The 17,164-nt window shown below is 42.4% G+C and overlaps 1 protein-coding gene and 1 long non-coding RNA gene across 2 annotated transcripts in view; both read left to right on the top strand.

Moving 5' to 3' along the window:
* The first annotated feature begins 2,444 nt into the window (after window positions 1-2,444).
* Window positions 2,445-4,417, top strand: LOC139679627 (uncharacterized). The gene is made up of 3 exons (XR_011699215.1): window positions 2,445-2,490; window positions 3,952-3,989; window positions 4,343-4,417. It is a non-coding gene; the product is annotated as an uncharacterized lncRNA (long non-coding RNA).
* Window positions 4,418-10,031: 5,614 nt separating this feature from the next.
* Window positions 10,032-17,164, top strand: part of HEPHL1 (hephaestin like 1) — a 35,180-nt gene continuing 28,047 nt past the window's right edge. Inside the window, exon 1 of the mRNA XM_071555621.1 lies at window positions 10,032-10,240. Coding sequence (XP_071411722.1) covers window positions 10,071-10,240 — 170 coding nt within the window. The 5' untranslated portion in view covers window positions 10,032-10,070. The remainder of the gene's footprint in view (window positions 10,241-17,164) is intronic.

Below are 17,164 nucleotides of genomic sequence, written 5' to 3'. Positions count from 1 at the left end.
AGAAATGATCATTAGGTGTTTTGTTATTGCAAGGGGGACTGTCCTCTCGTTCACGATCTCCATCTGGTTTTGTGCCAGAAGGAAAAAAAAAGAGAAATCAATACTAGCTCTGTGTGCGTAGCTCTGATGTTTTGAACATGCACGTGAGGCCAGGTTTGTAGCCAGAATTAGTGCTTGCTAGTAAAAGTACTTATTACTTGTACCAGAGAAACAGATATATGTGGAAAAAATGGATAAACTTTAGGATATACAGATGGCCTTCAGATCCTGAGGTTTGTCTGAGTTTTTTTCCAGCTGGTGCTGGTTGGTCAAAGAAAAGACAATGCATTCCCTTGCTGACCCCAAAGTTGTTACTTTGGGCCCACTGTGGGACTGGAGAGTATTTTAAATCTCCATATATGTAGCAGAAGGGTCTGAGGCAATTAAGTCACTATTTCCCAAAGTGGGAAGTGCCTTTGGGAATTCCTTAGCACTGCATGGGTTTCTGAAAAAAAATTCTCTGCTTGCACAGACAATCACATCACAGATTTTTTTCTCAGAAATGAAGTGGTCTCCATCTTCAAATTATTTATTCTTACCTGCTTCTATGACCACTAGAAGACAGATTGAATGCAATTTTTGGAGGGTGAGGGTATGTTGAAGAAGGGGGACTGCAGGCATTTTTGTTTGTGTCCAAAATTAGGAAGACCTAATTAAAGGTCCTTTCTGAAAAGGAGTGAACTATCTGTGTCCATTCTTGAGTTAAATCATCTCCATCCTTGGAAGTATTCAAAAACTATCTGGGCATGGGCCTGGACATCTGGCTTCAGATGGCACTGCTTGAGCCAGTGTGAGGAAGACATCAAAAAGCTAGACTTAAAAAGGTGAACAAACTGTCCAGTGTATGCTCTTGTCATTTCTTGGTGGTGTAATCTATTCTTTATATTAGGTGTGGGCCTGAACTGAGCTAAGGGCAGGGCGTGCATTAACTCTGCAATGATGGAACACCTCCAGTGGCTGGGGAGAAAGGTAAGAACCTGGGGAAGTGTTTAGAGGGAAGATACTGGGTGGAGACAAGATCGTAAAAGGGTTAGGTGAGAGATGAACCCACATATACTATTAAAAGAAAAACCTGGAGGGCGTTCTCATTAGGCACATCTCACCCTGTGCAACGCTGGGGATTCGTGCCTGTGTCTTGCCCTCGCGGTAGCACAGAGAGACAATGACCCACAATGTCTGTGGCCATTAGAGGGAGCTTGGTGAGAGCTCAACGAGGCAATGCAGCCCTGGAAAGCAGAAGCAATGCATGGAGGACACAAAGTTCAGCATTTTAAACCTATTTTTAATATCCTTGAGATGCTTAATGCAATAAGGATGCACTTCCCTATGACCTTCCAGAAACACTGCTGCCTCTTCCTTGAAAGAATTGCTTTCTGACAGAGGCTGGGATTCTCTTAGGAGCAGTACAATAGTTTAATTACAGCACATGTCTAGTGGTAGTTTCCATCAGGCAACCTCATCCCAGGAATAGTTCACAAAAAAATACAGCTAATATTTTCCCAAGCATGCTCACTAGCTATTTTTAAATGAACTGAGTGCTTTTAGTTAGTAGAAAGCTAACAAGAAAATCATTTGGATTCAAATAGCAGTCAGATTCACTCGGGAATTGCAGTTCCCCCTCTTTACACTGGTGGGCTGAAACGGACCCTGAAGGAGGTGAGGGATACAGATGCCTGACTGCTGGGCAAGCCTGGTACTCCCTGATCAAGGATCTACCTCTGCCACCCTTCACACTCTATAGGAAAGGGAGGATGGCTCAGATTGGCACATCTACCCCCAGAGCATCCCAGTCCTACCACACTACTGGCCTTGGTCATGCTTTCTACTCCCTTAGCTGAGCCAGCACCAGCTCTTTCCCAGCAACATGTGAGAGTTTTTGGCATCTGGCTGGGATCCACCTGTTTTTTTTTTTCACATCTCTGTCTGGCTGTCTCTCTAGTCAGGCATTAGGTGAAGGAACAAATTACAGTGGAGCATCTCATCACTGCGTGTAGACTCCTCTGTGGTGTGCACTCAGCCTCTGGCACCTTGGAAACCTTGGAAAACTAATTGTGAGAGACTCACTGGGTGCCTGGGAGGGAAGAGGAGTGGGCTGCCACCAATCTCATGCTCATCTCCTTGCTGAGCAGCTGATGACAGCAACCTGTTACTACCAGGAATTTGTCTTACATGCCCAAATACTTTGTATTGGTTTTGGAGAATTTTGACTTTTTTAATGAGTGGAATATTTTCAATACTTGTGGCTACTGAGAAAGACTTCCAAACTTGATTTGCCCAAAAATCAGAGGACAAGTAAGAAGAATTAGCATTTACTAGCTTTTGTACAAAACTTCTCCTCTTTTGAGAGCCTGACTTGGGATTTTTAAATACCTCAGAACAGTGATATTGTGCTTTTTTTGGCTAACAGGACACTTTTAAAAAGCAGCTGTTGCAAAAACCAGCCCATGTGCGGTAAGTTACCACATGCACTGCCTTTTTCTGGGTTTGTGCTCCTTTTCCCTCTCTGTGTTGGGTTGATCTGGCTGGTAAGATTAGGAGCACTGCAGGGCAGGGAGGATCCCTGTCTGTGTATTTGCACTGTGTCTTGACACTTGTAAAGGAAGCGAGTAATCATCACTCTTGCTGCTTTCATGTTCTCCTTGCACAATAGAAATAATTAATAGTAATAGCAATGCTTTGCCTATCTGCGGGTCCTTTCATCTGAAGACCTGAAAGTGCTTGACAAGCATTAACTAAATTAGCTTCCAAATACCTGGAGAGGGAGTCAGATATAATCATCCCCACTTTGTGGATGAGCACACAGGAGGAGAAGCTGAGGCTAACTGAGGGCTTACAGTTAGTCAGCTGAAACCATGTTTCCTTCATTGGGGAAGCTTGCTCGGCACTAACAAGGCTCATGCTGTTTTCTGAGGTGCCCAAATATGCGGTTTGGTGTTCACTTTCTATTTCTAAAACATACAGACTGTGATCTGCCCTAAGCCCTGTAAAAGATGGAGGAAGCATTTCAGGCACCATTGTTACTGAAGTTTCCCATTTGAGCTACTAACCTGGCCTGGAAAAGGAGGAAGTTCTGTTGACACCATGTTGGCAAAGCCAGTGTGACGCTGTCTGGGTTAGTCCTAACTTCAGAAATGTAAGCAGACTCCAGCACAGAAACACTTCAGCTTGGACCCAGGAACGTTGCAGCTGTATTTGCATCACAGCACCTTTCACTTCATAATCCTTTTGGAGAGGAATCTGCAAATTTGAGCCGGCAAATTTGATCAGTCTTGTATATGTGGTGTGGGCTCACCAGGCTACATCCTTGCCATGGTGTTCACAAGCCCTTACTAGCAAAGACAGATGCTGAGAGTCCTGACCTAACTCTGGAGTTTTAAACCACAGTTATTTTGTCTCCTTCATGTCTCTACTAAACCAAGGGTGTTCTGCAGCTCCCAGGACTGTATTCAGCAGGTGAAAGGAAAGACTAGGCATGAGCTGGGCAGAGAGGAGAAGAAATTGTCAGTAGCAACTATATAAGATTTGATACTCACACGGAATTATAAAACAAAGGTAAATGACATTTTGAAAGACCACTCTTCAAAGTGATAACTCAACTGATGGAAAAGAGAGGGTTTTTTCCATAGACTATGAAATTTATAATGCTTCAGAAATTATTTTCCTTTTTAATATCAGATCTGAAAGATTCCATTCCAGGAATGGCTCTCTAGCTGTAACATAGGCTTCTTCAAATACGAAGTACCCGAGTCACTGAAGAGTGGTAGGGCTGCTCCTTATTGCAAAGCTTTGTAGACACAGATGAAAGACGCTGAAATTGTTGGCAGAATATCCCATAAATCACATAATTTCACTAGGGCCAATCATCCAGGTTTCCACAAGGTTGTGACATTTTCCGCATTTTCTCCTTTTCAGGCAGAAAAGCTGGGCAGAAGAAGTTGTCTGGAAAAAAGGTAACTCCTGTTAGCTCCTTCACCACACATAACACCCTCCCATTTAATCAACAGACCCCAAGCAAAGTTTCACAAGCCTGTTGGGAGTATGCAGGATAATAGCACTCCTGGGGGTGTCTTGCCTGGCAGAGTTGAGTTTGCAACAGTTAGGAGGCCACTTGTACACATGCAATCACATCAATTCTTTCTTTTCTGCTCGCAATGCTTGATGCCTTCTTTTCTGCTACCTGCTTTAAATAGCCCTGGTTAGGTTTCCAGTGCTGGGGTTTATTACCACAACTCCCCTATTTACCCATAGAGAAAATGAGGCAATGATCTCATAGGTGGAAAACAAAAGGCTGTGTTTCCTCTAGGGTAAGTAAGTAGGTCAGTGCTTCAAGACGTGATGGAAGAGGATCCCATGATGCCCATGAAGCATCTGAAGGAAGCTGGGCAGGCAGTGGAGCTACTTGAGGGAGAGCCCAGGTGGACCTTGGCACTGGCTTTCCTCCTGGCAGGCAGCAAAGGTGGGTGTGAAAGGGTTTCACCAAGCAGCTGGTCACAGCATCACTTCCACAAACAGTGGAAGTCCAATGAGCCCCTGGTCTTCACCACCCTTGTGCTCATGGGAAAGGTTGTGGGGTAGGGGGGATATTGCCTTGCTCCCAGCTCTGGAAGGAAGTCAAGAGACCAGGCTGCCTTGCTGCCTGAGTGTCTGGACATTACCTGCCCTTTGTCTTCCCTCATTTGTGTAATAGGGTTAATAAACACGCTCTGTCCCACAGTGCTGACGTAACATTAAGCTCTTTCATGTTTGTTCAGTGCAACAATGGGCAGCACTATAGAAACCCATAAATAATGTACCTTGAAGTTCTGTTGAGGTATTAGCCTTGTTTTAACAGTGCAGATATTACAGGAGTTACCACATGCAAGAAGCTTCTCTTAATTAGGATCAAAACGTCCTTTTTTTTTAGCTTTGTTTTAAATGGCTTTTGAGGATGAGCACATTTCACTTGTCCAGCCATTTGGCAATTTATTGTAATCTCTTCAGACTTGCGGCTTCTTTCAGTAGGCAGGTCAATGCCTTCCTTCTCATTGCATTCCTTTACATTTCTCAAATTTAAATATATTTGGTTTTTTCCCTGATGTATAATTGGTTTCTCAGAAGTCTAAATTCAGCTATGATACTGTCCTTTGTTGTCATTGTGGGAGATATTTGGTTTGGTTCAAAACCTTAATGGAAAAGGAAGAACCTGTGTGCTGCTTCTGATATAACAGAAGCCCTATTCTCCATTTCACACCTTGACTCAAGATTTGTCCACAACTGGTAATGTACCAAAGTAGGCATTCTGCAAGGAGACCATCTACATAGAGATGTACAGGGAAAATTATTCTGCCCCAATGATCTCCAGACAACCGTTGTGGTAAATGTCCAACTGTGACCCTGATCTGGGTACATGGACTGAGCCCAAATGGCTGGGAGGCAGTGCCATGGAGCCATGTGGGCTCTGACATGGGAATTTGGAGGGATGAGTTCTGTCTCTGTCCTGTCACAAAGACTTCTAGGGAGATGTGAGTCAGGTTGACTGTGTCACATGTAATATGTGTTACAGCTGCCCTTCTAATATCCTCACTGATGGCAGATCCTTGCTGTTCTTGGAGTTCCAGCAACACTTTTGTCTCTCCAACAGTTTCAGTGCTCAGACTTGGAGTGGTCCCAGGAAGTGGTGTATGTGCCAAGGAAGCCTTTCTCACCAAATTCCCATCCACAATTGCAAATAGAAGCCATGGATGTCTTGGAGGGCAGGTGGTTTTTGAGATTTCCAACCTACCAGTGTGAACTCAAAAGATTTAAGTAACTCAGATACACATTGTGTGACTACCCAAGAAACCATGAGGTTTACATTCTGCTCATTGCTGCTGCAACTCAGAAAATTATTAAAAAAGTGCAAGAGAAATTGGTTTTCAGCAATGTACTATCGACTTTTGTATTTAATATGTGTTTGTGACTGGAGAGCATGGGAAAACTGATGATGTCTTAGTTAAAAGAGTGCTATGAAACTTAGGAGGGTATAGCTCAGTTCCCAGATGTACCACAGGCACTCTTTGTCACCTTGGGATGGTCATTACAGGCACAGCTCCAGGGTCACAATACCAGTTTGGGGTAATCTTACCTAGAAACAGAAAAATTCCCCAACCTGAATTGCAATGGAGACATAAATCAACACAGCAGAGGGACTGGGAAGGGGTACCTGTGACTGGGAATTCTACTGCTATCAAGAAGAAGGAGAGGGAACAGAGTAAACAGTATGCATGAACATCAACTCATTCTCTTCCCAATGGAGAACACAAGCTGGACTTCAGGAGTAGGCAGGATGAATAATAAAATGCTTGTTTGTGAGCTGCCTAATTTCAAGGAACTGATAAAGACCAGCACATCCAGCATCTCTCTTTATTGATCATACAGCAATCACAAGGTTAACTTAAGTATTGTAGTTAAATCACTAGCATTAGTTGGCACAAGTCTGGGCTTAAGTGTACTAACTTGGGCTAATTATTGCAATCGTTCCTAATGTACTTAAAAGAAAGCTCTATTGGCGATGTTTGATTTGAGGGCTCATTCACAAAATGGTACTCAAGATGTTCACCCTTCAGACCTATGAACATTGCTTCTCATTACAAAATTTGAAATCCAGCCATGCTCTAATTTTAGCCTTCAGAGGGACAGAAAGTCTCAGATGAACCAGTACCCAAGCCCTTTGCTGAAAGGATTCTGAACTAAGTGACAAACTTAATCCCATTACCTCATTGCTGGAGGGGAGCTTCCCAGAAATTTTTCTGATGCAAGGGCAAAACAGCTGTTCTTTCATCTTTTTCTGAGTCACGCCCACAGCACCTCTCCAGAATGTAAATGTGCCTGAGTTTAATGATGTGACAAGGTAATTAAGTGTTAATGTGTGGATGCAAAGGGTAAGCAAGTTGCCAGACCTAGTAAGTGCCAAAGCCAAGCTAAGGCGTTTACCAGACTTACAACACATTACTGATATAGGGTGGTAATGCCCACACATTGCTTCAGTTACATAAATAAATCTTACAGTAATAGACAAATAAATTAACTTCATATTTGAATTTTAAATGGTTATTCTAAGAAGAAAGCTACCAGGACCCAATCCTGGGTGCATGAGAAACAGTAGAAAAACTAGGACATAGCACTATTATTATTTAAATTACTATAGTGCAGTCAAGTTCCAGCTCAGAATTGGACACTCCCCTTTCCTATTCACCTATAGCTTGATCCTCTTGAGTTGTATGAGTCCACATATACAGAGATTTACTTAAACATATTACAGAATTCTTTAGTTGCATAAAAGTAAAGAGATGGGAAGTGATAGCAAAACTAGATGAAACTGGCCTTGTACCTACCCTGTAAATAAATCTAATGCTATGCAAATGGCTGATTTAAGCAACTGAACTCCACACAATATGGGTCAAAGTGCACTTTACCCTATAAATAAACATAATTCCCATTCAAATGCAAAACGCTTACTAGTTTATGACAATGAGTACTTGCATAACACTGGCACCCTGTGCTGAGCTCTGTAAACTCAGGTGCTTGAGTGACAGGAGATGAAGTTTGTAGCTTCCCTGGGCTCAGGACACCTACTCTGGCAGTGGAAGTATTCTCTGCAGGAGGATCCCAGGCCCTGTGCAAAGCATCACCTTGATTTTTCACAGTTTCTTAGCCCACCAGCTGAACTGTGTGTCCAATCCTGGTGGGACGTTTGATGGCTATGCCACCAGCTGGCAAAGTTCTGCCTGTCCTGCAGTCATTGTCTTTTCTTTTGCTGTCTAATTATGCCTTTTAGAATCACAGTACTTTTAGTTGTTATCATTTGAGATGGAAGATTACTTTTAAGTATCAGTGTTTTGGAAGAGAGGATATAGGCTGGCATGAGAAGCCAAGAAGCTGGGCAGTGTGTGGTTTGCAGAAGAGCGAAGACATGAGCAAGGTCTCCAAGGTTATCAGGAAAACTGTGTGTGCTGAGGATCAGGAATTCTGTTTGTCCTATCACCTTTCCTCCTTCTCATTGTTCATCAATTAACTGACATGATAAAGTAAACAATATTTAAATGCAGAGGAAACGGACTTCACATGCCGAGCCTTATGGTTTAGAGTGGGAATCCATTTATTACACACTGCACACAGTTTATATAGGGTTAAGGCTACGTTTTATTGGCTAAATTGAATCTCACACCATCAGACTACAAATCCTAATTGGTTATAATCCATATCTCACAAGTCCAGGGTTTTGGTGAACTCATCCTGTTTTCAGGTACACCTCTGGAGTCTAGTGGGAAACTTGGAGAGTTCTCATGAGAAACTTCTGGGGAGTGATTTCCTCCCTACCACTCAGCAGCAGCTGTGGCCTTGTTTATTCTTAGCTGGTAACTACTTCAGTTCTCACAGAGTCCATATAAGATCTGAATTGCTCACCTTTCATTTTTCTGTACCTACAACATGAGAAAATGAACACCAGTATGTATCAGAGAGAAGCTTACACCTGAGGGACTCCTGTTTTACATCTATGTCAAACTGACCATTTCCAATTGTCTGACTGTATCCTTACCTACATATACTGGGCTTTCAGTCCTCATAGCTAAAGAGATGCAAAGCATAGCCTAAAAGCACCAAAAGCTTATTTAGCAAAATACTCCATGTGTCTGTGCGTCTTGTCTCTTAGTGCAGATGAGACCTACCATGGTCCAGACTGGGATGCTGTGAACTTCACTTGTTTTTTTGAGTTATCCTCTGTGTGAGTTCAGAGACACTTGCACACCAGTGATGGAGAGAGGTGTTCAGCACAGCTGACTGCACATGTAGCCATTGCTGTCACATGCCAGAGGGCGAACCTCACACAAGTGCCACATGAACCTTATTCACATCACTGAGCTATGTCTTGGCTGACAGCATTTTGTGACTACAAAATCCATTTGTGAAGTCTCTTGAACCCCTAGCCATGAGTAACCATTACCTTTAACAGAAAGAGGTCAGATAGTTCTGGAGCTGAAAGAAGAGTTTCACAATTGTCAAAACTTGCAATGAGTCTTGAGAACTGTATTCCAGAACTGCAAGGTTTTCCTGCCTTTAGTCAGTTAAAAATTAGGAAGAGAGTAGTATGATTTTGCAAAATGTCATGCCACCTAGGTGATATTTTTGTAGATGTTCCCTAAGTGGTTTAGAATATTCTATCTTATCAAGTATAGGCTAACACTGGGCTTTGCCAAGACAGTAACACAGATATACTCTTAGAGGAAATTAAACTATAAAGGGAGGGACTGATTTTCTAGATAGCTACGTGTGCATGTTAATTACCAAGGTTAATAAGGGGTGATCTTTGTGTGCCTCAATTCTTAGGTATCTAAATGAAAATACTTTATAAGAGTTCTAATTTCCAGGAATGTTTGTAAAAAGGGACCTCGTATGGGGAACTCTAAAACTGAATATATTCAGATCACTTGCAATCTTAAAAAATGGATCAGAGAATCCTAGAAATTGGAGAGGTACTGGCTAATTCTTTTGCTTTCTCTGATAATGCTGAATTATAACTTAGTGTTATGTCATTGAAAAAACTCTAAACAATAATGGCATCAAGATGGTAGCTTTAGAAATCTCAGTCATAACAAAAAAGTTAAAATAACAATTTTTTAAAAAGGATTTTTTCAGGGATATCAAAACCACCAATCCCTCCTCTGCCTCAATATGCCATATCACCTAGCCTGGCAAAAAGAGGAGAAAAAAGCATCCAAACTTCTAAAAACCACCAACTGGCTCTAGCCCGGACAGGTAAGTGAGCAATTTATGCACTCACAAAAGCATTGGCAAAGGTCCTGCCATGACAGCAACCTCCTCCCTAGCCCTGCTCTGCATAGCTGAACTCTCTGCCTATCCCAGTCCTAACCTGCTGAAAAGGAGGAGCTTTGCTCTGTCCCTTCCTTATTTATAACTAGTTGAGAGCTGGGAGGGAGGGAGGGAGGGGTAAGCTCCCTGTGGTGCATCCTGCCACTGCCTGCCTGCTGCCAGCCTCACAGTCACCACCACAAATGCCTCCTGTGCTGTGTAGTGGCTGCCTCTGTGCCCTGGGGTTCCTCTGGCTGTTTGCAGTGGTGGAAGCAGAGACCAGAACATACTACCTTGGGATTGTGGAAGAGAACTGGGACTATGCACCATCTGGGAAAAATCTGATCACTGGACAAAGCCTCTTAGAGGATAAGTAAGTGACTAATGGGCTTTGATAAGCTGAAGATGTATCAACAGCTCCAAACAAAATTGGTTAACGTGGTTAATATTGCTGCAAATATCTTAATATGGCCTTTTTCTTGGTTTTATTCTGATGATTGTTGTCATAGGTGGGTTTTCAGCTTCAAGGCAAGAGTAGACTTTGACTGACTTCTCTTCCATCATGGTTGATTGATCAAGGTGGTAGTTAGTGTGTATTTGAAAGGGATGTTAAAGAACTGTTATTTGGGAAGAAAGCATCAGGTAGTGGGCTCAAAATCCCCTGAGAGTGTTTAATGAAGATATAGATATTTCTGGGACTTGGTATCCAAAAACAAGCCACAACTTTGCTATGATCAAGCACAGCATTTTGCAATAAGACAGAGAAATTTGTTTAATTGGCAAAAGGTTTTAAGAACTTGATGTGAAATTGTGAAATTCAGATGTGTATAGTGCCTATGAACGAGATACAAGTCTCTATATGCCTGGAAAGTGTACAGTTGTGGGGACCTTGATTTGGGAAATCTCTTTGATGAACACTTAGATATACAACAGTGAATAGATAGAATTCCTGGTGATCACCTGCGCTGAGAATGGAGCACGTAGGTAAACACTACAATGATTTGTGCCTTGGCAGGTGGAAAACACATGTCTGTTCTCATGTCTGCACTGCTGGGGTTGGCTGTGTGTTCCTCCCACAATGGAAGAGATGGCCTGAACATTGGATGGAGTTGGCACTGATCCTTGGTGCCTCTCTAAATAATAACTTGTAGTGGAAGGGTCCTATAAAGGTCATTTTTACTTTGTGTCCCCTGCCATGATCAGGGACATCTTCAACTAGATTAGGTTGATCTGAGCCACCCCCAACCTGACCTTAGATATTTGCATGGGTGGGGCATCCACCATCTCTCTGGGCAGCATGTGCCAGTGTTTTACAACCTCATTGTGAAAAACTATTTCCTTATACTTAATCTAAATTGACTTTTAGTTTAAAACCATTACCTCTCAGACCATAGGCTTCAAACATCTGTTGGAATATTTTTAATATTTCATTCATATCTTTGACAAGCTAAAGATAATTTGGGGGTCCTTCCTCTGAGTCTAGGATTGGGATTGGGGTGGGAGCTGTGAGTGAGTGAGAAGGTCCTGGTGGCCATATGAAATCTGGAGGCACACAGGGAGCTGGATGCTGCATCCCAAGAGTTAGAAATGGAAATGTCCTTTCTGACTTTTCAGGAAATCCCCAAAAATGCTGGATTTTTCTCTAGTGGCCAGTAATTTTGGAAATCTTCTTGGCTGCATTTCTTAAAGAAGATTATTTTGCTACAAGCAGGAGGCAATAAAGAGTTTATCGGCACAAATTTATGCTTATACTTTTAACAAATAGAGGTCCCAGCTAGCATCCAAGTCAATAGGTGTTAACATTTATAGGTAGAATTCAGGATAGTAGTTTGTTCCCAGACCATGAAAACAAGCTTTTCTGGCAAGATTGTTTCTCATTTGTGTTAAATACTTGAATTTCTCACTTTTCTACTCTTTATGGCAAAGGGTAACTTTCTCCATTCACTAAACTAGAAGACCTCTCACTATAAAAGAGTTCTGCTGTAACTGAAGAACAGCTTCTTGTAAATCCACTCCAATACCATAGAGAAACTGGAACCTGGTTTGTAAAACGTACTTTTGAGGTTGTCTGCACTTTGTATTCCCTGAACATCAAGTGACACAATTACTTTTAAGTCTGTGACATAAACGTGATGCCTTTTACAAAATGGGAAGATAGTTTGTGTCTTCAGTCATCACTGTAATGTAATACTAACAGAATGCTAATTCTGAAGGATTTATCCACAGAGGACTTTAATGCAGACTATACATCCAAAGCTGAGGAGCTCTTTCTCATGAACTCCCTATATGCAGAATAATTAAGTGACTCTTGTTACTATTCTACTCCATTTTCAAATTGTATTGAGCTGAGCCAGAATAAAATGCTATACTCTGGAATGATAGTGTGCCTGCATAAGCATGTGGGTTAAACAGTGAACCAGTGATAACTATTTTTACTATTCAGTTCTTTAGGATAACCTCTAATGTAAATTTAAAGCAGTGTATTTATGGCTACTTTTCAGCTAATTAATACCTTCCTAGGGCAGTTAAATGCCTCCCTGACATCCGATCCTGTCAGATCTCGGAAGCTAAGCAGGGTCAGCCCCGGATTAGTACTTGGATGGGAGACCTCCTGGGAAATGCCGGGTGCTGTAGGTTCTAGTTCTGAGGACTTCCCTGTCACTGTCCAAGCTCGCTCGGCCGTGGCAGATGAACCTCAGGACTTAAACGGTGGGGCCAGTTCTGTGCACGCTGAGCCTCACCTAAAATCCACTGCGCAGGCTGGAAGGGCACACCCACGTGGGGACAGCCCTTCCCAAAATCTTCGTTAGCGAAGTTTGGCCATACATACATACATATACATACAATACCTTCCTATGGATATTATAAAAAATAGAGCTCCATAAGCAAAGTTTAAAGACCAGTTCCTGAGTAGTGACAGGAATGCATTTTGAGCCAGCTGTGTTCTGCAAGCAGCAACACTTGTGCTCGCTGAGCTTAGCACTTCTCATCTTGTGATGCATCCTCATAGCACCCATCTGATGTGGCATGGTCCCAGTTTTATTGTGAGGGAAGTGAAGATAAAGAGGTTGCAGACACACTGATTATCTTTAAAAGGAATGCTCCCTTTGATTCCAGGTAGCCCACAGAGATATAATCAAAGCCACTTATGCTTCACTATATAATGAAAATCCTGAATTAACAAGTCTGCAGTGGAAAGTGTTACGTTACCTGGACCAGATAGTGACACTTAAGAGGTGATTTTCATTGTTGCTATGCCAAAGTCAAGAATACCTTCCTTAGTCTTGAGGTTTTAGAAATAGGGGATAAAGGAGATTTCAGTAGCTGTGACATGGGGGTGGAAATCAGGTGAGCTGATTCTGGCACCAGCCATGGCTGTGCTGCTCAGTTCCTGCTGTGCTGGTGCTGAGTGAGCTGCATCCAGAGCCAGCAATCCTAGTGCTGCATCAGAACCTCCCTGGGTGTGAGCAGAAAAGGCTGCCTCTCCTCAGAGCTGATTAGCCCAAATGTAGCCCTGTGTTAGCGTAACTGCACAGCTAGGATGATAATTTTTATTATGCCTTCTCTTGCTGTAGTGCTCAAGGGCCAGCCTGCCACTTGCACAGAACAACTATCTTGTTGTGCATCAGTACTTTTTATGTAAAGAGAGTAATGAGGTTGTTCATATCTTCCCTTTGTCTTGTCTAATTGAGGCCTCAAACTGTTCTACTGATTCTCATAATTTGCAGGGTTATGAATGAAATGGAAGATTTTCATTCCCTGTTGTCCCTATTAAAGTTAACGTTTTCTGAAGCACACAAGCCTTTGCAAATGGCAGATCCAAATTATGGACACCGGGCATAGGTGAGCTGAGAAGGTGTTCAGCATCCCTTCCCACCTGATATAAGTGGTCAAAGAGTTGCATTATTAAACCATGCTGGACTGGACACACAGGGTGCAAGGTGCTGTCAGTGCTGCTGGATGTGCAGCAGATTTTGTGAGTTAGGGCATGGGTATTGTTACAGTGGGAAGATGAGCTTGTATGTTGCCTGTTGCCTTTAAGGGTCATATGGGAAATGGCCTTCCTAGAGGAAAAGACACCTAGGTGTTGTGGCTTGACATGCATCACTCATTCTCTCCCTACTGTAGCTCAGCCCTCAGGATTAAAGTTCAGTTGTTAATCCCTTTAAATTAATTTGATACTAGTTTATATTATGGACACTTAAATCTTGCTCTGCTGGTGGTAAAACTTAACAAGGTTTGCCTGATGTAACAACTCATTCCTTTTCTTTAGGCTGCCGATTCTACATTTATCTGAGCAAAGTCTTGCACTCACCAGCACTAAAACATGGGGTTTTTACCACAGCATCAAGATGGCTTGTGCAATTTGCCTATGAGGAGATGCCACCCAGACAAATGACGGTGAAATCGTCGTCACAGATGCTAAACTAATGGCTGAGTCATCATGCAGCCAAATAACCCAATTGCATCAGCAGAGATGATCATTGTGGGAAGGGTCAACATCAAAAGGGTATTCGAGGTGAAATCCTGGCTCTTATGAAGCCTGAGAAGGGTTTTGTTATTGACTCCAGGGAAGGCACAAGTTTATTGTAGGAGGGAAGCCTTCATATCACATCAGTGACACCTCAGGGCTTTATCTAAGATTTTATGAATTTGCTTGACCTTTTCCATGGCTTGTGTGGGTCACAAAAAGCCTAAAGCATTCTTTGAGGATTTCATGTCTCTCTCTTTTGAGAACACACAACCTACTTTGGTTTTTTTGGTGCTTTGTGGTCAGGGCACCACCTACAAAGGTGAGTTGGTACCACTGATTCCCCTCCATTGACCATTCCTCAAGCACAGACATTGCATTGGCTTTAGCATGGGAGTCGTGGTTTGGCAGAGGGTTACCCTAAACAGGTTATATGACCCAGGGGTTAAAATGATTGGGGCAGTCTGCAGCCATGGGCACTCTCCCAGCTTACTTCAGCCACAGAAAATATCTGGAACTGAGGTAAAAAAACCAACCCTTATAACTCAGCCATAGAGTATATGAAGAGGGTAGAGAGTAAGGAAGATTTCAGCACCAACAGATTTTAGGGAACAAACCCATAAAAATGCTTGTTTATATGTTTGCCTGTGCAAAATCTAGGGGACTTTAGCAGAACAATAACAATAAAAGAAAATTTTCATTTGCCCACTGTTGCACTCAGGAGTGTACAGCAGCTATTGGAAATGTAACCACAGGAGAAAATTTGGGACTCCATCTCTGGTATTATTCTGAATGTGGATTTCTTGACACTCAGTGGTGACTACATCAGCAAACAAACTCAGGGGAGCTTTGAAATAGTATCAGCAAGGGTCTGTCTCCAGGCTACTGGAGAGCTGTTTGCTTGGCCATGTACACTGTGACACAGTACTCATGTAAGCACCTCTTGGAAAACATAACCTCTGTTAGGTTGTAGTCTTAACTTCAAAGGTAACATAGACATGGTAAAAATTACAGCAAAACACTTCTGTGTGATAGAAGAAATAGGTGTAGAAATTACACTTCACTCATGATCCTATCCTAAATCATGGTCCTGCCTGGAAACCAGCAGAGTATCTGCGTTTCTAGTCTTGATTTGAAGTAGAATCTACATGACACTTGTTTTACTCTTTGCCTTATTTGGAAGAGTTGTACTGCTCATCATTGCAGGGAGGTGGATGTCTGTAATTACATCAACACTTATTTTAGGGAATTAGAATTATTTCCCCATTAATAACTGCCTGCTCTATTAATTTGCATTGCCAACATTTGTTGGATCTTAGGAAATGTTGAGAGTGGCCAAGCAGCAAAAAGAAATCAGGCACATAAATAAAGGCAAGATTGCATGGCTTTCTTAGTCCAAACAATACTTTTTGTGCCCTAATTTGCAAGCTTTCTTATCTCTGTATGTAACCTCAAGACTGCCCTGACTGGAGGAGATGAAGGGGGAATTTAGGAAACCTATGGGTACAGCCCCAGAGGATGGAGTATTCCCCTTTCCTGTTGGAAGTTGGGCTGGCTGAACATCATGACTTTATGCACATGAAGTGCAGGCTGACAACTGAGTTGGAGGGAGAGTTAAAATTTAGAGGACCAGTTCTTACATTTGCAGAAAGATGGAAGAGGTTCAGGCAGTGATACCAGAAAGCCACCAGAAGGATGAAGTTTGAAGCAAGTAGGGGAGTATGAAGAGGCAGGGAGAAGGTTTGTCTTCTTGTGACAAGAAAGGAAAGACAGATAAGAAGCATTTTGGCATTAGCTCCAGTGTGGCTATTCTGAAGATCCTTGCGGGTCCCTTCCAACTCAGTATATTCTGTGATTCTGTGTAGGACTTTGAGCACTGTAATGTGCAGCACAGCAACACCAGTAAAGAAGCACAGAGCTACCAACCACTTGCAAGGCTGAAGTGAGCACCCAAAATTCTCCTAGATGAAATGGGGTAGCCTGGGCACCTAGAGTGGGACTCACAACAACCACTGTGCTCTGTTCTCACGTTGTGAGGGCAACCAAAAAGATGTGCTGAAAACATGTCTGTATATACAGAGTACCACCTATGCTGTGACTGCTGCAGCTGATATCCATTGCACTGACAGTGGCCTCTGCAGCTCTGAACAAGGGATCATTTGAAGAGGCCTCCTTTCAGAAAGCTGCCACTGGAAAGACTTCTTTTCCTGACTCCTAGATGACTTTAAGTAGGAGACAAGCGCAGGTCCAGATATTACAACATGGCTTCAGGCGCTGAGAAAGTCTTCAGTGCCTAAGCCTAGAGGGTTTTCACAGGGTGATTTCTTGAGATTCAATAATTAACTGGATGTTGGGAGCCCTGATCTATGCTTTTAAAGGAGCTAGGTTCATGCTAAGCATTGAACAAAGCCTGATTAAGAAGCATGTTTTTCTGGGGTAAAGTTCTCCATCTTCAGGAGACATACTGTATCCCAGGTGTGTTATAGGAGAGTGAACAAAGGGTTCTGGCCAGAAAGCCAAGGTCATAAAGACACTGTTGCCATGGGGAAAGTATTGTGCCTCATTTAAAACATTTGGTGGCTGATGAAATTGAATAAAAAAATCTGATGAAAAACACCCCCTGAAAATAGGGACCTTTGAAAAAAATATATTTGATATTTTTCTGAAGAAAATTTCTTATAAATCATTTTAAAAAATAATTCATAACTTCAATTAGGGCATAGCCGCATCAATACATTGCCATGAGGTAAGGAAGCAAGTGCATTTACACTGAACTCCTATGGACACCACCTACCACTCTGTGGTAAAGGTTCTTGTAGCAGCTCT

The sequence above is a fragment of the Pithys albifrons genome, chromosome 1, assembly GCF_047495875.1.
Source record: "Pithys albifrons albifrons isolate INPA30051 chromosome 1, PitAlb_v1, whole genome shotgun sequence".
NCBI classification, from domain to species: domain Eukaryota; kingdom Metazoa; phylum Chordata; class Aves; order Passeriformes; family Thamnophilidae; genus Pithys; species Pithys albifrons.
This window is presented reverse-complemented; position numbering and strand designations above follow the sequence as displayed.